The following is a 27,633-nucleotide window of genomic DNA, read 5'->3' as shown; positions in this document are numbered from 1 at the left end:
CTGCACCGTTCAAACAGTGGAATTTTTGTTCGGTAATCATCGCTCATCAAGCCAAAGTCACCTTTTCAAACTGGTAGATAAGTAACTAAACTGCTTTGCCCCACTCGGTAGTTCAAATGTTGGAACAAGTTGGGACGTTGCTTTTAAATTTTGAATCACCAAAGCAAAACGTGGTTGCAACGTTTCTCAAATACGTCATGCGGACTATTGACTGTAGATCAAGTTTATGACTAAAATTTCTGAATTAAATGACGTTGCAAGTTTTTTTCCTGTTTTTATAATATGTGTTAGGCCTGAAAGAACGTGACTAAAACAGGCACTGTAAAATATATATAGCTTTGGAGTAAATATACGCTGCACTGTTATTCGTTGTACAACCACAAACTTGACCATTAACTTTGAGGGTTCTGGGATTGCTTATTAGAATTTTATATATGTGAAATTAGAAGTACCTGGAATTTACATTCACCGTAAGTTTATTACAAAAAACAAGCTGGCGCACTATGTATATTTATTTATGTATGTTTTTAATCTGTATTTCCTTTTTAAAGGCATAAAAAAGCTCCAAAAACACAAGAAATCAGTTATTCCTCCTCAATATCCCCTTCTTCTTTCAAAGGAGACAACACCAGTTCCTCGACCAAAGGAATAAACGACACCCTCCTTCCTCCAGCCCCGAGAAGAATCGGATCTTCAGAATGTTTCACAGTCCCGTTTTGTTCTGGGGTTATACTGCTTGATTTTCCGTGCGATATACGGAGATCCTGTAGCTTTTGTCTTTCGCGCGCTAACAACATCTGGTCATTTTGCATTGATCGTGTGACGTATAGAGCGGGTGCTGACTGACGCCTGCTCCTTTGCGGATTTATTTTAGATTTTGTCGTTCCGTTAGGCGTCGCTGTTGGTTGCATGGAAATTCGTCGCTTGGGTGGCGCGGTCTGCTGCTGGTTCGCGTTTTTGCGATAGTCCTGTTAATAGATAATATGGAATACACAGTTATATTGTGCATGTACTCTACTATGTTTTTTCACGTCAAATTTTCGGAATTACTCGGTTAACGTACCCATAATGTATAATGTTTTCACCAAAATCCACCATAGATTTGCTTTAATGACTGTAATGTATTCATTACCGCTAAATCTCTTGGGTCGGCGATGCGTCGAGGACCTTTCGACACCGTGTTTTTTCGTCCCGCTAGTTGGCGTGCTGTACCTCCTGTTCGTCGAATAGCGGTTGTGGCTTGTGAACGAGCTATTGCAGGGAATTTAAAGAAGAAAAGTTTATTGCTACATTAAACATATGACAGCGATATAGTTCTTTGAATATATTGACCTCACTTGTGCAAATATTCGCATGGTTTTTGACACAGAAATTTAACAAAACATTGTCTTCACAAGTCATCAGCTATTTGTATATTTCGTTTTATTAAATACAGGGTAAATATGACCGTCTACTGGTACATCTAAGATTTAATTAGTTATTACCATGGATGTAGCCAACTGTGCTGTGTACCGTAATCCACAGTGCTTTATCAACAACGGTTTATCCCAAATGTTAAGCAACGCTCTATTGCTCAGACAGCGCTTTCACTTCGTTCGTTGCCACAGAATAAACAGACTCTTGCAGAACGAGACACGTGGTCCACAGCAAACAAATGTGTCACGTCTTTGTCCAGAATATTGTAACAAATCACTCAGACAGTTATTATTGTCCACCTTATTTGCCTTCGCTTCGAGATGTTCGCAACAATATTGACCTAACTAGCGATGACGTCGATTTATGATCGTTCTGTTCAAAGTTTTAAGACATCCCTGTACTTAAACACTGACCAACGGGTGCTGTTTTTCAATGTAGAAGTAAGTGGTGGATGACAAATGTGTGTACCAGTGGATTCATTTTTTAGAGAAACGATGGGTCAGCGATACATTCGGTATCGGCGCCGCGCCTTTACCTATATTAGCTGAAACCGTGTTTACCCATAGGCTACGGCCGACTGAAAGCTTCCTGCTCGCATAACAAACTACTATTTTTAATAAATGCACAACAATTCAATAACTTCAAGTTATAAATTACCCTTTGTGTGTGAGTTTTTGCCCACTTTTACGTGAAGTAAAAGCTTAAAGCAGCATTAAAACTGCAATGACAATCCGTATATACTTTTAAAGACAAAAACAACAAACTACACTTGCCTTTGTCATCGCGAGGATCAGTTGCCAAAACCATCTTTGCTTTGTTCATGGCTTGTCAGAATGCATCCGATCTGAATTCACTGCTTATAAGTAAAAGAGAAATCGTTCCGAAGTATTCCTCAGAATATATTCGTCGTATATCCTTTAGCTGCAATTGCGGTTTCGTTTCCTGTTGTAAGTATCTTTTCAATTCAAGCACTTCAATAATCTTATCAAATACTTGCTGAAGTTTGAGCAAAGGCCACACCTGAATAAATAGTCACATTAGGTTGGTACAACTTATACATCGGTGCTTGCCGCAAGATAGTCAAATTGGTTTAGTTGAGTTTAGATCTCGCCACAGCGTTGCGAACCTTTCGAAAGTGCGTGAACCCTATTTATGATATACAGCTCCAAGCATAAATCAGCTAAGCTGTAAAGCAGTCAAACTTTCTATCCCTTAAATATTAACCGCTTATAAATGTACGTGGAGTGCATTGTGTACTTCTCAAACTGTGCGGTTAGGTGATTTAATATAAACCTATCGTGACATTGCCCAGCAACCGAACCCCAGAACTGCGTTATATATTCCCTCACAACATCATGTAAGGCCTTGTAGCATTTCCACAGCTTAGAAACCCCTTTCTCCTAGACCAGCGGGTTTAATGAGTGATATATGTAACGACTCCCACAATATTGTTCCCCTTATAGCTATCTGCTACGTCCCTTAATTAAACAAATTACAAATGGTTTTGCTTTATGTTAAGTCTGTTGGGCATGATTTTGGTTTCCAAACAAAAATATATATGGACGAAAATTCCCTACTTGTAATTTCGCTTTCTTCAAACCGCAATATCAAATTACATCATGACATTTACAATTAGTTGTTCAATATGGTATTCGTAACGTTGTATTAAAACTAACCAAAAATTATAATGCCATATCCTGGCACCTCCTTCAATTAGTTTAAAGCCCTATTGCCGCACGAACAAAACGCTTTAATCAAAGTTTGCGTGCACCCCTTTCATGTGTGATAAAACAAGTCTTGGCAAATGATTATGCATCACGTTGTCTTTGGTTTGTTTCTAAGTCTTTCTATGCAACAACACATAGTTTTATCCTGCTGTATACATAACGACTAAAATGTTCTAGGTCCCACAACCCTCAAAATGTTCGCAACTGACTTACTGTCAAAACATAAAATCAACACATAAAGTTAGAAAATTTCTCGGGTAAAATTCTCTTGAAATTTTGCTTTGTTGATCTGTTCGGTAAAACTCAGAGAAACCACGCAGCCTTCGACAACGAATGATTTTACAATCAAAGTGCAAACATCATCTATTTTCGTTTCGGAGGCTTTGTTTGCGATCAAATCATGTGCGGTGTATTCCACGAATATCATGTGCTAAATTTTAACCCGCTTTGCCGAAGGGGCTATTTTGCTGGTTTACGATTGATTTTTGGTATCACTAACAAAAAATAGTGTTTTAGTTTTTAACTTAGGTTTGTGCAAAAATCAATTCAACCAAACAGAATAAAATTTAAACCAGAGAAGTGTCTCTTTGCACAATAAACGTGTGAACAATAAAATCGACATAATTTCAAATACTTTATCAAGAACAATCATGGACTCATGCACAACAAAATTTCGAGTGATGTTGCGCTGGTCACGGGATGAACGCTCCCGATGTGAGACCTATTTTTTTTATTTTTTCATAAAATTTTTTTTAAGACACTCTAAACGTTAAGATTTTACAAACAACAATTCTAATATGTCGCTTTATTGACATAATTCCGAGACTTTTCTGCAAGGTTTAATATCAAAAAAAGTTGCACAGTCTGATTTATTTATAGGATTTCTATGATGTCTCACGTGACTATTTTCTTGCGGGACTTTTTGTGTCTCCGTGGTTACAGCTGATGCGAGATGGGTTTTTTAGTTCATGCAATTGGATAAACGAAATAAATCCTATGTGAGCGATCGAAAACAATTGAAGAGCAATAAAAAATTCAACAAATTAGGCCTGTTTTAAACGAATGCCCGTTGTGTGATTTATTGCAGGGAAAAAACAACTTCCAGTATCGTAGTTACCTTTTTGTAATTCCGTCCCCACCTTCATTATGGGTTGTGCAGCTTCGACATCTGTAGCCACAGGGACTAACTATCCTGTACAACAAAGAAGAGTAGTAACAACAACTGGTCATGCTCAACCAGTAACTGTCATTTCTCCCAACACAGTAAGATTAGCCTTGAAAGATCTGCTAATTTTACAACTTGAACCATTCATGGATGCTCTTGTAGTTCTTTGCAGTATTTGTTGTTGTTTTGCAAAAATTAAATTGTTATAGGTATTGCATGAATATTTGACGTGACATTTGCATGATTGTCAATTAAGCTTCGTGTAGCATTTGCAAGATAAAAGCTTAATTATGATTTGTTCAATTTGTATTCAAGGGATTTGGCTGATGCTGTGTTTTTATATTTTGTAACAAACTGCAGAAAACACTTGTATCATTAGATCACAAATCTCAAAACACACAAATTTGCAGTTTTTATGCTAATGTTACAAATAGTGGATTTCATTTTTTTTAGTTTGGGACTGTTTTTCATATAAAATCGCAAAAAAGAGTTAATTAGCTTGAATGCAAGTACAATTTTACTGTAAAATGTAGCAATTTTTGAATCTCTAATCATGTTTAATTGCATGCTAGTTTCAAATGGGAAATCAAGCAAGATATGTTGGTGTAAATGTTCCACAAACTGTCGTAATTACTCAACAGCATCCAGCATCGCTTGCACCAACTGCACAGCTGCAACAGCCACCTTCAAGACCGGTATTTTCCATTAACATACAGTATGTTGTTATAAGGTTCACAGGCTTCGCAGCCAAGGCATAAGCTTTACTTCTACTTCAGTATATTGTAATATGTTTCTAATTGCTCCAGAAAAAATTCTTGTGTTTTTTTTTACTTTTAAACCACATAGTCTTATTGCTGACATGTATACGATTGGCAATGAATTTTGAGAGTATTACATACTACACTATTTTTACAACTATCAAGTGGATGTCAGTTGCTTTGGAAACAATTCAAACATATCTTTAAATTGCTAAAATATGTATATGTATATTTTGGAAATTTAAACAGGAATTTTATGCCATTGCCATATGTTTCGGTAACAATAGCAAATTTAAACACAATGTGTTATTCAGGTGAACATTAAAGAAAGTTTTTGGTTGCCATGGTGATTGTAAAAAAAAATTGTGGTTGTGTTTATTTAGTTACCAAAACGGACAAAGCCAAGATCGATTGGTTTTATTCGACGATCGATTGGATATGCCCTTATATACATATGTATGTAATTGTTATTATTACAGGCTGTTGATGTTGGGGAAGTGGTCAGAAAGTTCCAACTACTCAATCCATTAATAATTGACCTTGAGAGAAAGAATCTTGTAACAAGGGTGGAGGAAAAAATGAAGCAAAGAGACGATGTTGACAAAGAAAGTCGCGCACTTGAAGCACATCTGTCTCAATTAGAAGAAAAAACGTAACTACACCTGTCTGTATTAGTATATGGCATTTTATAATTAGTAATGTACATGTAAACCGTGATTCGGTGGAAAGCATTTTATTTGTACATACAATAAATTTCTTTGTTATCAAGATGAATGATTGTATTTTTTGTGTACTTCATTGCCATGTTTGGTGTGATAAAAATTGCAAATTATTGCAGTCTTGTGTTAAATACACACCATTTCATTAATGTTTTTATTCATTTATATTGTGCAGTATTAATTGTAAAGTGTCCTACTACATGTAGAAAGAAAGAGCTGGAAGATGTCACAAACCTTAAGGAAATGGCAAACAGCTCATCCATATCAAACTTTTTCTCATCTCAACTCCAATACGATCAACAGTTCTCCAAAGAGGAAGAGGTGATCACCTTCTAACAATGTTATGGAACTTAATGCCAAATTGGTCATTTTTTTATATCTGGGATAAACCAGCAAAGCTCTACAGTGCTTACAAAAAATTTTAATATTAAAAAAATATATATTTATAAATTAATCCAAGGTAAAACAGATTAAGTCTGGATGTTGTTGAAATTTGGCAAAGAATTGTATTAGTATCAAGTACCTGCACTTTGAGTTATATACAAACACATACAAGTTTGGTTTTCTTGATTTTAGGAATACATTAAAGCGAAAACAGAGCAGGAAAATTGCGACAAGCAACTTATTGGTTTGCAAGAAGAAAGCTCGAAGATAAGCTCGGAAATTGATTCATTGAAACGTGAAAGAAATGAATTGTTAAACCTTTACGATGAAGTCGACAATCTTCTTGGTAAGACTTTTAAACTTTTTTATCTTCAGTAAATAATAAACATAAAGAATGAAGGCAATTGCCTTTTCTGACAATAGATACATGACATTATATGTATTTTAATGTACACAAGTGAAAGTGATAAAATAAACCACTGAAACGCAAGTTTATAAAATCCTACCTAAGAGAGAAGTGATATTGCATTATTGAAAAGCCCTCGCCTTTTGTGTTGGGTTAGGATTTCCATTGTCCAAAACTTTTCAAAGGCACTTGGTCGTCAGTGCCACAGGTAAACAAACCCATCTAAATTGATTGTGCAGCTTATTGTTAGGGAAGGCTTGGTTTGATTGTTCAACTTTCCTTGCTTAGTGTTGTAGGCCTACGCAGCATAAAACTGTACATCACTAATAAAACATTTTGACCTCGATGGGCTTGACGTATCAATAATTAACCTACATTATCACCATGTAAGCTTAATACCTGATACTTTACAAATACTGCTGATAAGAACAAAACATATTTACTGATCGGCTGTCAACTTTGGAACCAATATTCGATTCGACTATTCCTTACCCACAACCATGTTTGTTGTTCAGAGCTTGTAAAAAGTTTCGAGCTTTAAATTTTTGACGAAACGAACTTTTTTTCAGACCAAATGTTCGGTGGCGTGTACGGGAGCACGCTTGAAGATCAGCTCGAACAAAAGGTGGACAAGTCGCAAGACAAACTGCGCCGAATTGAAATGGCGATGAGAGCATGGAAGAATAGCGAGGTGACATTGCAAACACCAATCTGTTGACTTAGGCCAGCATATATTTTGGAGATAGAATAAGCCTTCCCATCCGCGAATCCCAACCATCGTTTTCGTGGCACCCATTAACAACTATTGTGAAAATTATCGCGTGTTTGCGATAAAAGAACCAAATGCAACAATAATTTTCACATAAAGTTGGGACATGGAATTTTGTGTTACTCTTCAACGTTGTTTTCAACATGTGTATGTTTTTGAGGCTCCTTACAAAGTTAAGGTTTCGCAGTTGACTCGCAAACTAAAACAGGTTGAGAACCACTGGTATAAACAACATGGGTGCGAACTTACAAAATTTCTTGTGGCTATAAACTATAGTTAAATTACGTTGTAGGCAATGTCCAGAGCATCGGTTGGTCAGCTTGAGTTCGCATGCAAAAGGTGGTCGGATGTACAACGCATACCCAAGAACGGCAGGTAACGTAATAAATTAGCATTATCTTTTTGTCAATTTAGCAACTTTATAATGAGGCTTGCTAGCAATTAATTTGTGATTGTGGGGAAGGTGTACTTGTCTAGGTGGTTTAAAATTGCTTATTTGCGTCCTGGGTTGTGTGTGTGACGTGTGACGGGTGCTTTGGACAAATTAACAACCAGGCCTTGACCAGTCCGTGTATCTAGTTATCAAATGCTGAGAATTCAAGCCATCAGCGAAACGCGGAACTATTTGATGGCGGCCGTTCGTAATCTCGCCCATGCTCAGCGCAACATCAGTCCGGTCAAGATGCCGTACTGCGACTCAAAAGAGGTAACGTTTGCCATGGTAATCGGATAAACTGGTGTTGTTACAAAAGTCCCATGCTTGCTAAGCGTAACAAAAGACAGGAAAGCCAAAGCTAATATGCTGAACAATGTTAAGCAGAGATTTCGAACACCGCTGTGCTTATCATCAGTGATAGCACGTCTGCTTAACAATGGCCAATATTAGCTATGGCTTTCCTGTTTAAACCAAATAACCCCAAGCTTTAAAATAACTTACCGTTATAGCAAAACGTAAATCCCAATCGCCATGGGCATTTGTCCTCCTTGGAAAACAGAAACAAAACACATAAGTTACTCATAATGGCGAATGGAAACATATAGAAATAAACTTTTTGCTCATCGCGCTGAATTTTTCTGCAGAAGTCAATCGCTACTTATCTGGTAAAGTTTAATGAAGTATTATCGCTTCTCCCAATTGTAGACGTCACGTTGGCAATGATATAATTCTCACATTAAACTTAAAGTCGGAAAAACTGAAAATATTATCATGTCGCTTGTTGCAGATGAACACTCTCACCCAGGCGATCAACTTCATCTTCATTGACGGCATGTCACGTGAGCGGCACGGGCATGCGTACCACGTGTACAGAACTATCCATGCGCGAAGTATAATGCTTACCAAGTGGATTGAAAACGTAGGTGCTTTTTACCCTTAGTGGGTTGAAAATGTAGGTATTCTTTACCCCAAGTGGGTTGAAAATGTAGGTATTCTTTACCCCAAGTGGGTTGAAAATGTAGGTATTTTTGCAACAATTGTTTGAACTACAAACGAATTGAGGCATTATGCAAATCTTTTATTTGTTTGCTATAAGTTGGACATTTTTTGCAGGTTGTCAACAAAAAGATAAGTTTGGATTTGGCGGAAACCCGGACGACTTATGTGGACAATCGAAAAGCTTTGAGAAAAGAAAGACTTCGTCTCATGAAGGATAAAGTCAAGGAGCTAACTGGAAAGGATCTTAATATCGACGAAAACAAGGCCATGGGTAAACCTAAGCATATCTACGTACGACTGGAAGTAAATTTCCACTAAGATACATGTAGGGACATTTTTAAGAGTATGATCCTGTGTTAAACCAATGTTTTCCAAGCAAACGCCACACGTAACGACCAAACGCTGTGTAACATGATTGTGTTAGGTGTAATATTGTCAGGCAAGCTTTTTAATGAGTTTACTTGGTTTTGCATTTTCCGGCTTTGCTTTACTCACACTTATCGACATATTTTATTGAAGACGTTGGTGATGAAGTTGGCGAAAGCGAATCGCAATCCACGGTTGAAGTCACAGAGGCGGAAAAAGTCGAAGATGCTCCGGATCTAAGCGAGAAAATCGAGAAAGCCAAAGCAGAAAACGAGGAGGTAAACACTAAAGTTAAAAAGATAAAATTCAACCATTGAAAGCACAACGACGCCTGGGGTTTGCTATCTTCGTGGGGGTGAATTTTTGCGCACAAGTTGTAATGGTTTCACCCTTTGCATGGTTGCTAATCATTAACATAAGTTACAACTTGTTTTCCAACAAAGATTTCCTGCAATGACATGATTGGCATGATCGTCCCACTGCGCAGGTCCTTACTTGGCGATCACAACTATCGTATCGAAATCAATAGGTTTTACAGGGTTCGCAGCCCAGGCATTGGAGCCTGTCTGGATAAGCCATTATATTATCCAAGTGTTTAACCCGAATTTGTTTTCCAATGACAAGCAGAGGCCTCGAAATTCTCAGCCCACATATGTATATGTATAATGTGTATACATAACACACAAGGTATTTTTTACTGCAAGGAGGAAGAGGAAATCAAGCATGTCGAGGATGAAAAGCCAAGTCTTGATGAGTTGGCTCCTCCGCCGTCCAAAGATGAACTGTTCGGTAACTATCATGGTTTATGCACCATAATTGTTTGTATTGAAAAAAATGTAAGCTTCTTAAATCTCACTGTCATGATTTATTTGACGTGAAGCACGTAAATGGCAAAAATCGGTTTAATAAACAGCATTTGATGCCAAGATATCTAAGTTTTGGGAGAGGAACTCCCACTCAGAAACACAATAAAAATGCTTAGAAATCGTTACGTTTTTGTGCTGCGATTGCTTCTTTCTTACTTTATTGTTTTAGTGCTTTTTAACGCGCAATAAAGACGTACTATGCAATGTTAGATTTGTTTATCGAACATACCAGATGAAAAACGAATTGTACCCGAAAATTTTGCCACGTAATTTGGGTTGCTGATAATTTTTTTTTTTGAAGGTGATTTGGATTCGATAATGAACCAGTACGATGAGCAGCAAAAGGCAATGAAACACGAGCAGGAACTTGCCAAGGCGAGGCAAGAAGTCAACTTCAAGGAGAGGTTGCGCAGACGAAGATCAAGGAAAATGCGACTTGAAGCTCAAGGCATTCAGGTATACCAAGTTCATATTGATCAAAATGGTTTCACAGCTTTTACTGGTTTAACACAATATGGATCTTGTTGCGCAGGAGTGGTTGAGCGATAAAAAATGTAATATTTTCTCTTTTTAGTTTGAGTCGGACAACGGCCCCCCTGATGCACCGCAAAAATGAAGAAGTTTTCAGTGCGTTTTACTGTTATATCCGTTTTTTAGAGGTTCCTAATTAATTTGTTTGACAATCACTCTGTTTATTTGAGTTCGAATTTTTATGAGGAATATCTTGATTTTGTGTACAAGTTAACTGACGTACTTAATCAACATCTTTGTTTTTGGTGTAACTGTGACTATATGCGCTCTATTTTAGATCACTATTTTTTAACTGTGTTATTGAAAATATGCAGCACTTTCTGCACTTGTAAAATGTTATTTTTTCCGAACCATGTATCATACAGCTAAAGAGAAAGTTATATTTTTGTTAAGTCCTATAACGACTGATCAGTATGTTACCGTATTCATTTGATTATGTATTTGTGCATAATTTGGTTATAGCATGTGCTACACCGTCAATGCTGTGTACAAATAAAATTTGTCTCCGTAGTAACCGTGTGGTTTAAGTAAGTATTTTTGTTGTGGATCTACAGTAAAATGTGATTTCTGATTCGCACTGTGGATGATATAGCTGTTGTGACTATGATACATGGGTAGCAAGTGCTTTTTAATCTTTGGTCCAGTCGACATGTACACTTTCCCGACGGATCCTCGAAAAACGAATTTGGCCTATCACCTTGAAATTACACAAAAGAACAGTGCCACATGAACTTACAACGCTCGTTTACCTTTGACTATCAGAAAAGATTGGTAACTTTTTCAATAGCTATATCGTTGTAGTGCAACGTCGGAATTTCATTTGTAAGTTAGTATTTGGTTTATAACAATTACGATTGTATGGATCCTGGTACTTTGTCAAAATATTCATCAGTTTGCACGTAGGTAGTGATTTTTTCCTGTTTTTCTCAATGCCGATATAGTGAAAAGAAATGCATGTGTAAATTTTAGCAATGAACTGTCAGTCGCAGGTAACGGCTATAAACACATGAAATTTGTTATTTAATTGCCACATCATGCGTTTACATCTGAAAGACAAGTGACTTAGGTTTGCTCTTCGACAACTTGCTAATAAATCAGATATCTAGTCTTTGTTGTTGCCATAAGACAGTCGGGAGATTCCCTTACATGTTATTGAGAGTTCTAATTGCCACACCATTTGAGCAATAATATATATAGGCGACCCCTCCCATCCCTGTGACTGTGTTTTTCAAATGCATCACTTACCAATGGGGTTTTTATAGTTTTGTCCTGCAGACTGGAAGACTTCAAACATTGCCTTGTATCAACCGCCTGCGACATTTAAATACGTTCGCCAAAATCACTGGTGTTTCTGTCTTAACACACACCTTGCATGATTGTTAGATTTTACAAAAGTTGTGTTAAAGTTATTTTTTGTTTTGTTTTTATGAATATGGTATTGTATTCGAAAATATATGTGTGCTTGTGTTTTATTTTGATTTTGCGGTCTGAAGTTATTCATTCAAGCGTGAATTTCACATAGCTGAACCTGAAGAAAAAAATATTTAATGAATAGAGGTAATGCGTGCGCAGGGTTGCCAGGGTGGCGGTATTCCCGCCCAATTGGGCTGGTTTTCAACATCGAGTTGCGGGTTATTTTTACGAGTTGCGGGTTGCGGTTTATTGGGCGGGTTCGCCAATGCCATTTTCAACCCCTATAATCACGCATTCTGGCACTAATGTCTCATACCAAGCGTAAACCAATGCGTTCATTTCCCGACAAACGAAACAATCGTACGGCGCAGAGAGTAATAATGCGTTCAGAGAAACACGCAGTGGGTGGGTGGGTGCGACAGGAACTTGAACCATGCAACTGGAGTCGTTTTTGCAAAGCAGCAATGGTGCGGAGGAAATGTTATTTTTACAAACAAATTTAAAATATAGTAACCAATGAACTAAGGATTGCTTGAGGAAACAATGCAGTCAAGAGGTCTTTCGTGGTGTGTAAATTTTTTTACAATAATGCTTACAGCTTTCACGTTTGATCGCTTTACGCACGTGTGTGGCGAAACTACGGAATACAGATGTACGAGATTTTGCAGTTGTAAAAAGACAAGTATTGATTGATTGCGTTTTTTAAAGTTGTTGGTTTCAGTTATATTATGACCCAAATTCATCTAATATTGCAACGTTTTTGCTATGAATTTATTCTCCTTGCAATTAAAGAAAATGTAATAGGTGGCGCCATGGTCAGAACCAAATGTGAAAAAACGTAACCGCGGTAGGTTAAAGCTACCGAGTGCGACAATTCACGAACAGTTGCCGATTTCAAGCCAAGTCAGAGTAAAATTGGGCTGGTTTTGGGCTTGTTTCAGAAATTTCTTTTTGGGCGGTTTTTGGGCTAGTTTTGACAAGACGTTGGGCGGTTTTAGAAAATTTCACCTGGCAACACTGTGCGTGCGTGTCGTTAATGGCGTTTACTTTGAACCATATGAAGTTGTGTGATGTTTAAATTTTATTTAAGATGCAGGACTGTTTTCTTTTAGCCTTTATGGAGGTTCACAAGTTACCCATGTACCATTTAGCTGTTTTTTTTTAAATGTCCGTATAATGACAAATAGTTTAGCCTATAAACAATACCAATTGGAATGAAATAGGTTCAAACGAAATGGAATCTACCAAACACAGATTTAATATTGGACTTTACGTTAGTGTTTCTTCTGTTGCTGATTTCTATCAACAAATCAGTAGATTTGTGGCTTTGTTATCAAACATTCAGGCTTTTAAGTCAATTACAATGTTCAAGTCTTTCTTTTTTGATTTAACACCAGAATAAACAATGTATATTTGCAGTATTGCACACATGGGTGGTAATGATTAATGTAATAACGTAATGTGCAAATGGGTAAAGTTATGGAATTATGCAAGGTGGTGTCCAATAAAGTAGCTTTTGCAATCTTTTATCATAAAAAATCAACAGAAAATTTAACCAAAAAAAGTTTTTTTTATTTCTTTCAGCATGGAAACTGACGATGCACTTTAGTTGAAATTAATATTTCTGTTGATTTTTTATGATGTAAGTTATGCTCATTGCCAACAATTGGTTTTGAGTATTTTTTTTGTTGCTTGCTGAGATTTGTCAAGTGTATTCTAACCAGCAGCATAAAAACCTTGTTCAGATAAAATATTTCTGTGTTTCATAGCGCATGCAGATTGCATAATGGAATTGTCAATGTTTATTGTTGCTTTACAGTCTTGGTCAAATGATCAATGGCCACAATCTACCCTTTTGTTTTCTTTAATGAGACTAATTTACTTTTGTTTTCACGATCAAACGCAAAAAAAACAATTATTGAAAAACAATTGAAACCTTTGCCCAACCCATGTATCGGTTTGATCAAACCAATGGTAAGAACCACCGACCCAAGTGTATCTTTATCAAACTATTTTTATATTCATGCTGTGGACCAACATTTGACCTAATGTCCTAAATACAATAGCTTTGTGTTCATATGGTTAATATGTCCGTAACTGTCAGGTATTTGAATATTTTAAACTTTAAAATCATATTTAACATATTATACAATGAGTGGCACTTTTTACAATGCAATCCGCTTTGTGTGCATTAGTTTTGTATTTTTACATTTATGCTGCTTAGTCTTTGCATGACATAATTTTAAATTTTTGCGCAGCTTTAAATTGGAGAAAACACTGCTAGAACCCAATTCTGTGGGGCAATAGCCTGACTGATAGTGTTGTAGTATGGTTACTAGTATGGTCGCCGTCAACCATTGTGTTTTCGTGGGTCACGTGATCCAATGACGCCGCACTGTCTCGTCACGTATCGATGCGCGACGACCGACTGCTCTCTCCCCTTCACACGCGCGCGACGCATTTCTTGTCCCCTCGCTCTGTGTGGAAGTGTTGGAGTCGCGCTGTCGCCTTTCTCGGGAGTATTGCGATAGCGAAGTAGCGGCTAGAGTGGTACATTTTGTTTGCTTTGAGCTTGACGAAAACTAATTTTTGCGTTCACAACAACCAAGAATTCATGTTTGAAAGTTTGACTTGGTAAAACAGAGCAGAACAAGTTGTGCGTCCATAGCGAAAGGTTTGAAAGGCATGTTGCTTATTAGTTATATGCATAACTGTCGCAAAACGTTGAAACGCTGTTTTACCATGCAGGCCAAGTACGTTATATCTCCTGTCGTTTGCGACTTCAATACGTTGACACCACGTAAATATTATGTACTGTCAAAAGTCGTGTAGTTATTAGTCGTTATATAATAAGGTCCATTCAGGTGACTGGCTGTAAAGCGATAGTTTTCATTGTATCTGTAGGTAGGTTTGTTGGTAAGGGCAGTATATTTAGCAGAAAATAGGTGATATATATAGATGGTCGTGGTTTCTCGGTCGAAGGAAAAGTTGGGATGAGTGTAATCCCGCATATAATTTGTATGTTTACTGTTAAGTGTCCAACATGCTTTTGCCTTGAAACACAGTTTGCCCTCGAACGCGCTAGTGGTATTAATCCCCCCATTCCAACAGGGCCTTTGTTTGTATGCGCACGAAATCTTGGTTTTCTAGTTCGTTGCCCTGCGGGTGCGCCAATCGAGCAGGAAAAGAACGTTCGCGCTTCAATCGTTTGCTGGAAGCAATTCCCCTTATTTTCCACCTCGCTAAACTGTAGCACGTACTTCTCATGTGAAATGCTGTCATCGACAGGAGTGCGGATAATCTGCACTTGTTTCTTTAAATGTTGTGCTTTCTATGTTAATGTTACATTACATGATGCAGGTTTGTTAGGAAAGTAATGCAGGTAAAGTAATAGAGAACTTGATCGAGTTGAACCCCTGCAAGTGTTGTGCCATGTACGGTATTATTTGTATTTTGATGCTGGTTGCTGGAATTGCTTGGGGAAAACCTTCGACTTGTGATTACTATTCAAAAGTATGGACAGAGGAGAGCCCTTGTAATCAGGAGGTGGGTGATTTGTTGTTATATATACTCCTTTTGTTTTGCATAACATGCGCATAACAAACCTTGCAGTAAAATTGTGATGTATATATATGCAGAATAATAAACTAGTTAGGATCAGTTCGCACCAAGGTCCCCTTGCAGGTTATCGATTGCTCACTGCATCACAATATATATTTCTATGTTAAGTTCAACACAGCAATCTAATAACATAACATAGTTTATTCTCCCGCAAGTATTTCTAAATATCAAGCAATTGAGCTGTCTGCATGATTGCTGTGTTGACTTAACCTAGAAATACATCGAATTAAGGTGTATAATTATATTTTTACAACATTGGTAATATTTTAGATAAGACCTTGCCATTGCTTCATATGTATTTACTTTATTATGTGTGCCGCAAATCACGTTTAATAAAATTTTGTTACACTTTTTTTAATGTGTTAAACTGTGTTGATGTTTTAGTCAGTCAATCATTCTGAATATTGTCTAAACCTAGTTTGTTATGCAGCATTTTAAAGATAATGACTTTTGCAACCGGACCCAATCCTGCAAATTTATGGGAGATGCAGATCACTGTTATGTGTTATGGACCAATCACACTGGAAATATAACAGTTGTTCGGAAAGGCTGCTGGGACCAGCAGGAACCATGTCATTCAGAGTAAATTTGTTGATTAAATCAATTAGTTGTTGGGATTTGCATTTTGCATTTGTGCTTTTATTTTGACATTGTTCAAACGTGTAAGTGTTTCGCTTAGAAGGGGTTGTATGTTTATAGGATTGATTGTGTTTCCAACTTCAGAAGAAGTGACAAATACTTCTACTGTTGCTGTTCAAACGATAACTGCAACAAACACTTCAGTACCCTGGACCTACCCTCTGATGAAGATGGTATGGTGTTAGATTTAGGTGTGTGATACATAAACGCTATACATAATAAATTTATGTATAACCTCTTTTTAACTATTAGTATTCTTATATAGCATCTCATGACAGGAAAATACCTGAAAACACATCTTTGTTTGTAGAATCACCCGACACAAAGCCTGTTGAAACAAATGAAACACTTCATATACTTGCCTATGTTCTTGCACCATTAACAGTCATGATTATTGTCATACTGATTGCCTATTATTGTCACAAAAAGAAGAAGAACCCATTTGATAGCATTGAAATTTCAAGTGTGGTATGTTCAACTGTGTATATTATACATATATATATATATTTCAAAATTTACTGCTTTATATCATTTGTATATCCTGGAACTGGAAAAGCGATCTTCATGTAAAAGTTTGTAGATTGTGGAAGATGGCCTGATATTTAATAAAGTTGTATATACAGTTTTTAATAATATGATAATAATGCAATAAAACAACATTTGTTGCAATTTTTCAGCAAACTCCGGACACAACTACAACAGCAGTTCAGTCAATACTTGCACCACCTGAATTTGAACTTCCACAGCTTATTGAGCTCAAAGCTAGAGGAAGGTACGGGTGTGTGTGGAAAGCCCAGCTTCCAGATCGCCATGTTGCAGTGAAGATTTTCTACATGCAGGTACGGCACCCCCATTGTTTTTTCATCAACATAAAAACAATGGATGTCACATTCCATAATTGATTAAAACTTTGTGGACTTAAACACATTGGTAGCTTTAAACAATAGTTCTTTTTAGGATACACATACAATTAATGCCCAACCACTTGGTTCCATTATGTATTTATGTATTTTGTGGTTTAACGTTGCATCTGATAGCATAAAAATTTCTGGTAAAATGCATGGAACGAAATCTGTTTTTGTGTGTCTGATAGTGGGATTTTTTGGTTGTTTGAGGTTTTATGAACAAAGCCTGACTGTTTTTGTCCATTTCCTGCATTATTGATACTTGTCACATACAAACAGATATTATCATGTATTTTTATTTCAGGACAAGAAGTCGTGGCAAAACGAGCAGGAAATCTTCAGCACCGAATTGCTTCACGAACATCCGAACATTCTCCACTTTATTGCTGCAGCCAGTCGTGGTGTTGGAGTGGAAGCTGAACTGTGGCTCATTACAGAGTTCCACGAAAAGGTAGCTGGCTTAAACATAAAAAAAAAATTGTCTGCTTTTGGAACTCCCACAAGTAGAATTTAGCAGTAGACATTGTTGTTGTAATATATCACAAACAAGTTTTATTTTCGTTGTATTATTAACACTGAAATTACGAAAAACATATTGTTATGCTTAGGGATCATTGGCTGACTACCTTAAAGTGGAAACGTTTAATATGGACAATGCTCTGAAGTTTTTAAAAACACTGGCTTCTGGTCTTTCCTTTCTCCACAAAGACTTTATGTGCAGGTATAGTATTAAAATGATAATAAGGTAGATTATCAGTGATAAAATTATGAAATCCCACTTGGCAATCCAATGCGCAATATTGTAATTAAATGAATTTGTTACGTCATAATACATTTGTATGACAGCATAATCACTAAAACTTAATTACGGTAGTGGAAAACAAAGAAACATTAGGGAAATATGGCAAGCCAACTTTCTCATTAAACACATTGATTTGTGCTGCCCATTTTAAAAAAAAACATCAGTGTTGGCCCAACACAGCATTTTAGGTTGGACATCATGATGGCTAAACCACTCTATCCCATCTTTTAATATCCAAAAATGCATTTTATTGTTACAGAGGGTCAAGAAATGGATACAAACCTGCCATTGCACACAGGGATTTAAAGAGCAAAAATATCCTTATCAAATCTGACTTGACAGCATGCATTGCTGACTTTGGTTTAGCCGTTAAGTTTGACCCAAGAGAAAACAGCGGAGACAGCCATGGACAGGTTATAACATGTTCATGTCTTCACTAATATAGAATACTGACTTCTTACCAACACAAGGACATAACTTAGTGCAGTGGTGTCCAACATTCATTAACCGACTACCTACTTATACCTGAATATGTTTTGGTGACCCACTTATTTTATGGACAATATGATTTTTTATACACTGTAAAACACAAGTGTTGACAATTTTTTCCAGAGGTAAACTCCGCTATGGAATGTTAATTGGTTTTTATCATTCTAACAGATATGAGTCAATAGAGTATAAATATGCAAGTAAATTTTGTGTTCCCAAATTAATTTCTGTGTGATTGGTTGAACAGGTTGGTACAAGAAGATACATGGCCCCCGAAATATTGGAGGGAGCCATTAGCTTTCATCGAGATGCTTTTCTTCGCATTGATATGTATGCATGCGCTCTCATAATGTGGGAGGTATGCACAAGATGCACTGCTATTCCAGGTAAGGCAAAATATTAATTGTTTCACATTGAGCAAGACAAGGCAGCAAGGAAAGAAAATAATTAGTATTTTAAAGTAAGGAAGGTGAGTGGTTATGATATTCAAAGTCTAGTGTTTCGTGTTTGTGTAGTATTTGGACAGCTTTGCAGAAATTTAAGAATATGTCAGGTTTAATAAGTTTGTAGGATTATTGTCAACTAATGGATGGTGGCAGCAGTTTGAAAACAAAAGCTTGTGCCAATGAGATTTATGAAATTCTGTTGTTGTCAATTCTTAGAAGTTGGAAAGTTAAAGTCTTCAGGACTACATCAGATGGGTGGTGTTGTGTAACAGGTTTTTTGATTAAAACATGAATGTGTGATTTTTGCACACTGGCAGCCGTAAGTTCAGATTTTCAGTTGTTGTGAAGTGCAAAAATATTTGTACACATTCAGCAAGTCCAGAAAGAGTCAGATGCTTCTTTGAAAGTTGTTTGTATAAAAAGGTACTGCAAAATAGCAAATAATGTATATATTTTTATAGTCTACTTTAATGTATATATATGTAGAGAAGAAAACAGTTACTTGTGTCCGTTAACTGCATTTAATAGATGTAATGTTTGTAAGAAAGCATTGTTTCTTTGTGATCAACATATATATAATGCCAGGTGGGCCAAGCAAAACTTACATGATGCCGTACGAGGAAGAACTTGGACAAAATCCCACACTTGAAGAGATGCAGGATTATGTTGCAGAAAAAAAGATGCGACCTTTTATTACTTCCAGCTGGAGGCAACACAAGGTAATATTATCACCTATTTATTTTTAAATTGTGAAAAAATGTACTTTAAATAAACAGATGTATGTGTGTACAAATATAAATTGTGGTATGCAAATAGAATGCAAATTTTTGGTATGCAAATAAAACAATTGAACTCTTATAAAGTTTCGTCTACAAATGATGGTTTTACAATAAAGAAATATGGTAACTAAAGTCTGTGCACTATTCAGACCTTGAGTCAGTGCGAACTATGTTCTTTATATGTCTGCAAAACATGAAAATCACGTATGTAGATTGCCTCAATAGGGTGGCCTACGATTATTTAAACATTGCACGTTTCCCTGTCCCAAGCATTTCCTGTGTGATCTGATTCAAATCGCAAGTGACGTATGGACAATTAGTTTTTGTTTGTCTCGTGTAATAACTTGTTATGTGCAGCCATTACGTCTGAAATACCAGACTTTAGCTCAGCGCAAGTAGTAGCGATATGGCCTCGTCATTTTATCGGAGCATTTTTATAAGGCCTTAACTCTTGCATAGATCAAGAAAAACTGATTTAATAAAATAGAACATTCTAAATCCTCACTTAAGAAACACACATAAAACTTTTTGAAAGCTTTATTACAATTTTTAAGTAGTGACGAAATACGATTCAGTTTTTCTTGATCTATGTAAGCGTTGAAGACATTTATTGAAACGATTAGCGATTTTATTATACAATATTTAGTACACAAAATATGAATTCTTGAATGCTTTTCGCATAAACCTGTTTCATCACAAGGTTCAAAATGAAAACCCAGCAAAAACGGGGCCAATTTTACCTGAAGAACCTCAACGCATATTTTTCTACCTTCAGGTGTTTGGTGTCTTGTGTGAGACAATGGATGACTGCTGGGACTCAGATGCAGAAGCAAGACTTTCTGCAGGATGCGTGGAGGAGAGGATTGAAGTTATCAGAAGCAAAACGACTCCCACTCAAATTGAGTGCTATCCCAACGTTTTGAACACAAATGTGATAACGGACTCACTGCCAGCAGTCCAACCATTATTAAATACTGAATTGCAGGTCAGTTTAAAGCACTTTTAAAGAGCCTGTATGTTTATGAGTTAAAATAATATGAATTTTTTTTCGTGTAATTCGCGCATTTTAGTAAACTTTTTATCCCAAAACTATGAGGCTCAGAAAATATTTAGACCTTTTCTGCGTTATTAATGCGGCCGTTTGCAATTTTGTTGCAATTTAGGATCTCCTGCATTCATGAAACTTGACCCCGAATCGCAATCAACGCCATTTACTAATATCACGTTTTAAAATGGGTTATATGTGTGGAGTCATTTGTCGTGAGCATCGTCACCCACGATTCGCCCTAATCCCCTCATGAACTCGTCAAACTTGTCGTTGTCCGCTAAGCAAATCACGTTAATTCATCATCAAATCGCTTGGTTTTTACATAATAAACTACCTCGGTATGGACAAGAACTACTAGAAACAAAATGACATGGGCACCAATAAAACCAATAGGATTTTCAAGCCAGGCACGCATAAGGAAAGATGGCAGGTGCTTTTTTACTCATGACCTCAAAAAATCTGGCTGTCCGATTATAAAAATGTTAGATGTTCGTACCTTAATGGAATTAAAGCAATATTCTCGCGGCACATGACTATGTAAGGTTACTGGCGGCCGCGTTAGATGGATGGCTATGCTAAGATCGACATTTAAGGGAAGCTTTGTAATTACGAGTTTCCGTTTTAGAGGCAACTTTGGAAAGGGTCCAGGGCAAAAATATCGCTTTACCCTTTGTGACAGTCACGTTGCTCGTTAGGACAATATTTTACACACAGCTGGATCGTGTTAAGAATCTTTAAAAGTTAATTCAGTATACTGATAGCCTACATAGCGCATTTATTAGCCTTAGCTCGTTTAACTGTGACGCTTATATGGGGATTGTGTTATTTTCATGATATTTAGTTCTATACTGTAATCTAGGCTATTGTTTTTTATTTGTATTTTTCTATTCTTTTTATTTCTATGTTTTTTCTAAAGCGTATTTTAAATCCTGCTTTCCAACACTCGTGGCAACATTTCCCTAACAAAATTCACGCAAATGAACCACAACATTTTATCTTCGTCACTTTTTGTGCAGAATCAAATCAACACGCAAAAGAACGAGCAATATCAAAACAACGTCCCACTACACAGTGAAGTGGAATTTGAACCCGACAACCTCGTCACTGTTCCCCTATTGGATGACGCGGTCGTTTGAATACTGGCAACAGGATTTCACATATTTTAGTCGTTAAGCTGCATTATATCTTGCAGATAGCTGCGTGGTAAACTCAAAATTTGGTGGCAAAGGCTCTGCTTTGACACTTGCTTACTTCAGGTCACATCAACCTGCAGCATTTTTGTATTATACTTTTGTACATTCGCCTTCCCCGTTCGCTTCGCGTGTCTTTTTTTATCAATAAACCGCCTACCAGGCGAAATACCTTGTTTCATCACATGTACGGTGTATAGCCAAACGTTATGCACGCCAACAACTCAAACACATTGTTGCTCAGGCCTAAATAGCTGATGTGTTCTGCAGCCTACTGCAATGGAAGAATTGTCTGTAAAGCAAATAATTTTGAACTATGTTGTTTGCACTACAGTATGAAGCCTCAAAAACATATTAGAACGAAGTACGTTTGAAAATCCATGCCGTTTTGCAGCCATTGCTGTTGTTGATGGTAAAACACGAGTGCGTTGCAGCATGGTGTTTGTTACGATAGGTCATATCGCATATTGTGTTGCGAAAAAAAACACGAAAACGTGGATTGATCAAAAAAAACAAAACAATTAAGTTGTCTATTTATATTGTAAACTACACTGTTAAAAATTTTCGTAAATTTTACCGCTTTCGACGCCGTAAAATTTTACGAAACATATTTGTAAAACATTTTACAGCATATAACCAGTGAATTATATTATATTTTACGGGAGATTCTCGTATTGTTTATAGCAGTCTGCTAAAGTATATTTCATCCAATTTATTGTTGTTTTGGCAGACAGATTCATTTTTTTACTGTTTTAAATACTTCCGGTCAGATTCAAACTGTCCGATCCGAACAAGAAAATAATTACACCTGGTCAAACTTTTTTGCTTTTATGGCGATATTGTTGAAAATAATTGGATATTTCTCTTTTTTAATGGAGACAATACTGCTAATGTAGTCAGTACTGTTAGCACGGTGCGTTTTTAGTTATCCTAGCACTTTGACTCATCCGTCAAATGTTTCTATGTTCCGTATGACGTAATTATAGGTGAGGGGTCAATGTAAGCTTCGGCGGGAAAGACTTGGCGTGGTCTTCTGGTTTTGTTTTCCGATGGTTGGAAGTTGTTGGTGAGTAGCACTATTTGTACTTCGTAGTGTAATTTATAAAGATATGTTTTGTAACAGATTACAGCTACTGTTAAGTTTCTTAGAATTTTTGCTGGTTAAAAAAGGAATGGTCATGGTTTCAAACTTTACATGTAGCACTTCGTCCGAAGCATCATTATATGCTTCATTATTCATGGGCTATATTGCAGTTTGGCCCATTGGTGTATTATTCAACTTTGAGGTTTGAAAGCAAGCATTCATATTTCAAACGAATAATACGACACTCTAAAATTTTTAAAAATGTTTGTTACTCATTATCACACAGCCACCAGTTGCTTCAATCATGCTTACTTGAATGTGGTTATTTTGGTCCTGAGGTTGAAATTGTGTGTGGAAATGTATCATATCCACAGGAAATAATTGATGCTGTAAAGAATTTTGGAGTTGATGCTCTAAAGTGTGTATTTGTGAAATCGGCGAAATTTAATTGCACACTGTTCCAAATCAATATGTATGTAATAATTTCTAAAGTCAACCTTGACCTGCAATTGGGTCTTTTGATTGGCTTATTCATTCATGAAGGCAGTTTACATTGCATTGTCCGCAAACACCTGGCATGTTGTTATCCTCACTATGGTGTTTATACTATTTCACCCCAGCTATCTGAAATATGTTGTGTGTCTGTACACACACTGCCTTCACATGCTCCATTCTTTATTTATAATGTTAATGGTGCTAAAATATTTCCGCTGAAACAATCTGTACTTTAAGTGAAATTGTTTTGCAATAGCATCCAAAAAAAATTCGTACTTTTTATAGGTGACAAAATGAATGCTAACTTACTGAGAGTTTTACCCGAATTGTCAAGTAATTGCAGCCATATGGAGTGGTAAATTGGAAGCCCGATGTAGATGTATCCGATACAACCGCCAAAACATGGCTTTTAAATGAATTTAAAAAAGTTGACAAAGATATTGAACAAGTTGGCAGGTTAATGAAAAGTACTTTTGGTCAACAAAGGAAGAGTATAAACGATGGTAACACAATTAAAACAGTTATGGAGGATTGGCCATTTTTAAGCAAACCCCAATATCTTTTGCAACATTATGATCAGCTAATGCAGACTCATGACACCTTTAAACGACTTCCGACAGATGTGAGGAAACGAAGTCAGCAAATATACAAGTAATTTCCAGCAGACATTTTTATCCTTTAACCAGTCTATTCAGTGCATCTTTTGTAGGGCACTGAAGTTTTCTTCAAAACTTCCAATAAAAGCAGTGTATAAAGACATTAAAGATCAATGTGTTCAATTAGAGGAAAAAAGTCCTAAAACAATGGAAGTTTTGGCATTGCTGACAGCCTATTTCAACGAGGAACAACATGCATTAATTAAATGCTACATGGTATTTATAATTAAAACATTTGAAACTTGTTTATGGTTCAGATAAAATAATTGACCATGTCAAGTTCAAATTGAATTGTACCTGGACAAATTTAGTTTTATGTAACATGTGAAGTACAAACTTACTTTATTGCTTACATGTATATAATGCAATTTTGTATATAGGATGAATTTATGATGGACGACATTTTGGGAGAAATTCCACCCACACCATTTTTGATCATATTTGGTATGTAAGCCATTTCCAAGATTACTTTCTTTTGTTATGAGATTTGATTTTACAGGTAGCTCTCCGTCCTCCAGCAAAAAGATATGTGTTGCAGCCGAAAAAAATATTGTATGCTCAACAGAAAACTTTTTTGTGGCCTTGGTCTGCCTTTTTGCAACATACTATGTGTTTAATATAAGTTATCCCAAGTATGGTGAACTCACTATGGAGTTCTTACAAAGGTATGATACTTAAAATCATTTAGTCTGAAGTTTGTGACAAATTTTGTTGATCATGTAGATTTATCTTCAAGATTAATGCACCTGGTGCAAAATCCACCAAAAAAAGGAGGTTCTCAGGAGTTAATTCCAAGATTTTAAAGCTTGCAAAGCTTCTGGGAAATGACACTGAAGCATAATTATCTGTAAAATTAGGTGATTATTTTGTTCGCTGTGGCACCGGTGGTTGGTATGTATTTCGTTCGCTGTGGCACGGGTTGTTAGTATGTATTTCGTTCGCTGTGGCACGGGTTGTTAGTATGTATTTCGTTCGCTGTGGCACCGGTGGTTAGTATGTATTTCGTTCGCTGTGGCACGGGTTGTTGGTATGTATTTCGTTCGCTGTGTCACCGGTGGTTAGTATGTATTTCGTTCGCTGTGGCACGGGTTGTTGGTATGTATTTCGTTCGCTGTGGCACGGGTTGTTGGTATGCATTTCGTTCGCTGTGGCACCGGTGGTTGGTATGTATTTCGTTCGCTGTGGCACCGGTTGTTGGTATGTATTTCGTTCGCTGTGGCACGGGTTGTTGGTATGTATTTCGTTCGCTGTGGCACCGGTGGTTGGTATGTATTTCGTTCGCTGTGGCACCGGTGGTTGGTATGTATTTCGTTCGCTGTGGCACCGGTTGTTGGTATGTATTTCGTTCGCTGTGGCACGGGTTGTTGGTATGTACTTCGTTCGCTGTGGCACGGGTGGTTGGTATGTATTTCGTTCGCTGTGGCACCGGTGGTTGGTATGTATTTCGTTCGCTGTGGCATTGGTGGTTGTGATGTTGAAACACCAAAATATACTTATGAATCCACAGTAAAGTTGGTGCTATAACTTGAAATTTTACGGAGGTATAGATAGTAAAATGTAGGCAAGTTTTGACAGTATGATTTGGTAAATTACCCCAAAAAACATTGTAACATATACATACATTTTGCCGTAAAATTTACGGGACGGGTTCGTCTTTTTACTGACAGTAGTTTTTACTGTAAAATTTTTTAACAGTGTAATTAAGATGAAAATGTGCAATAAGTAGCCAATGCAATTTTCACAGACAACAACATATCAAGGCAACATCAATGGTATTGGTTCATGGTGTCACCAGTCATATTAAGGACGCATATTGGTATTTCTCAATTTTTCGGTTTGGTGAAAATGGTGCACAAAATTTAGGCTGTATTTGTGGAAAAATGAATCGTTTAAGTGGCCAATCATTCTTGATTTTATGAAAGATCCATCCCACATATACAAATTTTGATCAAAATTAGTCACTAGAAAAATGGTTTAGCCACCCCCATGGGGGCATTTGTTCCCCTGGTTAGTCAATATTTTGACCAAAAAAGCATCAACTACCCTTGAAAAAAAGCGTTCAGCTACAGCAGTGATCCCCAACCTTTTTGTGGTTGCGTCCCACTTGGAGGTAAAACAATTTCGACGCGTACCACCTAGTTGAGTGTTACAAAATAACCTAGGGGATGAATTAGCAAATATTTTGAGATCACTTACGATTTTTTAAATTCGAACTTTAGCCTATCCACAAATTACCGAAAGGTGTTCGCGCACCACTAGTGGTATGGTACGCGTACCGCCGGTTGGGAAACACTTAGCTACAGGGTGTAATGAGACCATAATGCGCCCCAAAACAGAATTATTCAGGTAATAGATTTCCTACTTGAAAAACCGTAGAAAATTTGTGACAATCAAGTCTTATTCTTTTCTGTTTTGGCACACCCACAGCTAAATCGCATTGTTATACATTTCTTCCTAATATCCATGTCCAATTTGCTTCATGACATGAAAGTGTGACGTATTTAGGCCAACAAGTCGTACCAGGACCACTAAAACCACTCGCATTTTGAAACCAAGCAGCAAGAACTAACAAAAAATTATCCATATAGATATATTGTAACAAGTGTTGGCCACACTTGCGTTTGGTTTGCCTATAACAGCAATTCGTGTCGTTTTCTATACATGGTTACAGTTTTATAGTGGGCTACCAATAGCACTGCTTCTTCCAGTATATCCGCACTGGAATAATCCGTGTGCATTTTAAATGACTTGAATTACAACTGTGTTACACACTGTCTTTACGTGCAGGACTTTTAAGGTTATAAAAATAGGGCCGTATTAATGTCCACATTCTTTGGCTGAAAAACTGATGAGTGGTTGTAGTCATCGTGTGCAATCGTACGTGCATTTATGAAACACGGGGATATTATATTCTAGAAATCTATGACGTAGCTACATTGCACGAATGGCGCACTTCGTTGTCTGATGTAAAGTTGTGATGAGCTTGTGACTAAAGTTTGTTTCGCACACTGTTAAAAAATTTTACAGTAAAAACTACTGTCAGTAAAAAGACAAACCCGTCCCGTAAATTTTACGGCAAAATGTATGTATATGTTACAATGTTTTTTGGGGTAATTTACCAAATCATACTGTCAAAACTTGCCTACATTTTACTATCTATACCTCCGTAAAATTTCAAGTTATAGCACCAACTTTACTGTGGATTCATAAGTATATTTTGGTGTTTCAACATCACAACCACCAATGCCACAGCGAACGAAATACATACCAACAACCGGTGCCACAGCGAACGAAATACATACCAACCACCCGTGCCACAGCGAACGAAATACATACCAACCACCGGTGCCACAGCGAACGAAATACATACCAACTACCGGTGCCACAGCGAACGAAATACATACCAACCACCCGTGCCACAGCGAACGAAATACATACCAACCACCGGTGCCACAGCGAACGAAATACATACCAACCACCCGTGCCACAGCGAACGAAATACATACCAACAACCGGTGCCACAG

The 27,633-nt window shown here is 37.0% G+C and overlaps 3 protein-coding genes across 4 annotated transcripts; all 3 read left to right on the top strand.

Annotated features, from left to right (window-relative positions):
* Positions 1 to 4,234: 4,234 nt before the first annotated feature.
* LOC145908427 (uncharacterized) lies at positions 4,235 to 11,052 on the top strand. The gene is made up of 14 exons (XM_082995706.1): positions 4,235 to 4,406; positions 4,881 to 5,003; positions 5,546 to 5,718; positions 5,992 to 6,106; positions 6,362 to 6,515; positions 7,145 to 7,266; positions 7,637 to 7,719; positions 7,924 to 8,050; positions 8,568 to 8,699; positions 8,894 to 9,050; positions 9,299 to 9,423; positions 9,850 to 9,934; positions 10,313 to 10,467; positions 10,586 to 11,052. Exons 1-14 carry the CDS (start codon positions 4,290 to 4,292, stop codon positions 10,625 to 10,627), a joined length of 1,710 nt encoding a protein of 569 aa, XP_082851832.1. The 5' UTR covers positions 4,235 to 4,289; the 3' UTR covers positions 10,628 to 11,052.
* Positions 11,053 to 15,295: 4,243 nt separating this feature from the next.
* Positions 15,296 to 22,068, top strand: LOC145908211 (activin receptor type-2B-like). Of its 2 annotated transcripts, none has more exons than XM_082995437.1 (12): positions 15,296 to 15,501; positions 16,007 to 16,158; positions 16,276 to 16,406; positions 16,526 to 16,683; positions 16,893 to 17,054; positions 17,425 to 17,571; positions 17,729 to 17,841; positions 18,182 to 18,335; positions 18,659 to 18,797; positions 19,443 to 19,576; positions 20,412 to 20,621; positions 21,701 to 22,068. In XM_082995437.1, the coding sequence occupies exons 1-12, from the start codon at positions 15,388 to 15,390 to the stop codon at positions 21,818 to 21,820; spliced, it is 1,734 nt and encodes a 577-aa protein (XP_082851563.1). In that variant the 5' UTR covers positions 15,296 to 15,387; the 3' UTR covers positions 21,821 to 22,068. The 2 variants fall into 2 exon arrangements, with proteins under 2 accessions (XP_082851563.1, XP_082851564.1); XM_082995438.1 differs by having other exon boundaries at positions 16,276 to 16,388; positions 21,701 to 22,066.
* Positions 22,069 to 23,976: 1,908 nt separating this feature from the next.
* LOC145908967 (uncharacterized) lies at positions 23,977 to 25,020 on the top strand. The gene is made up of 5 exons (XM_082996285.1): positions 23,977 to 24,104; positions 24,163 to 24,325; positions 24,490 to 24,553; positions 24,609 to 24,774; positions 24,833 to 25,020. The coding sequence occupies exons 1-5, from the start codon at positions 23,977 to 23,979 to the stop codon at positions 24,948 to 24,950; spliced, it is 639 nt and encodes a 212-aa protein (XP_082852411.1). The 3' UTR covers positions 24,951 to 25,020.
* Positions 25,021 to 27,633: the final 2,613 nt, after the last annotated feature.

Source organism: Ascidia mentula, chromosome 7 (assembly GCF_947561715.1).
Source record: "Ascidia mentula chromosome 7, kaAscMent1.1, whole genome shotgun sequence".
NCBI lineage: Eukaryota > Metazoa > Chordata > Ascidiacea > Phlebobranchia > Ascidiidae > Ascidia > Ascidia mentula.
Note: the sequence above shows the minus strand (reverse complement) of the source record. Positions and strands in the feature narration are given on the sequence as shown.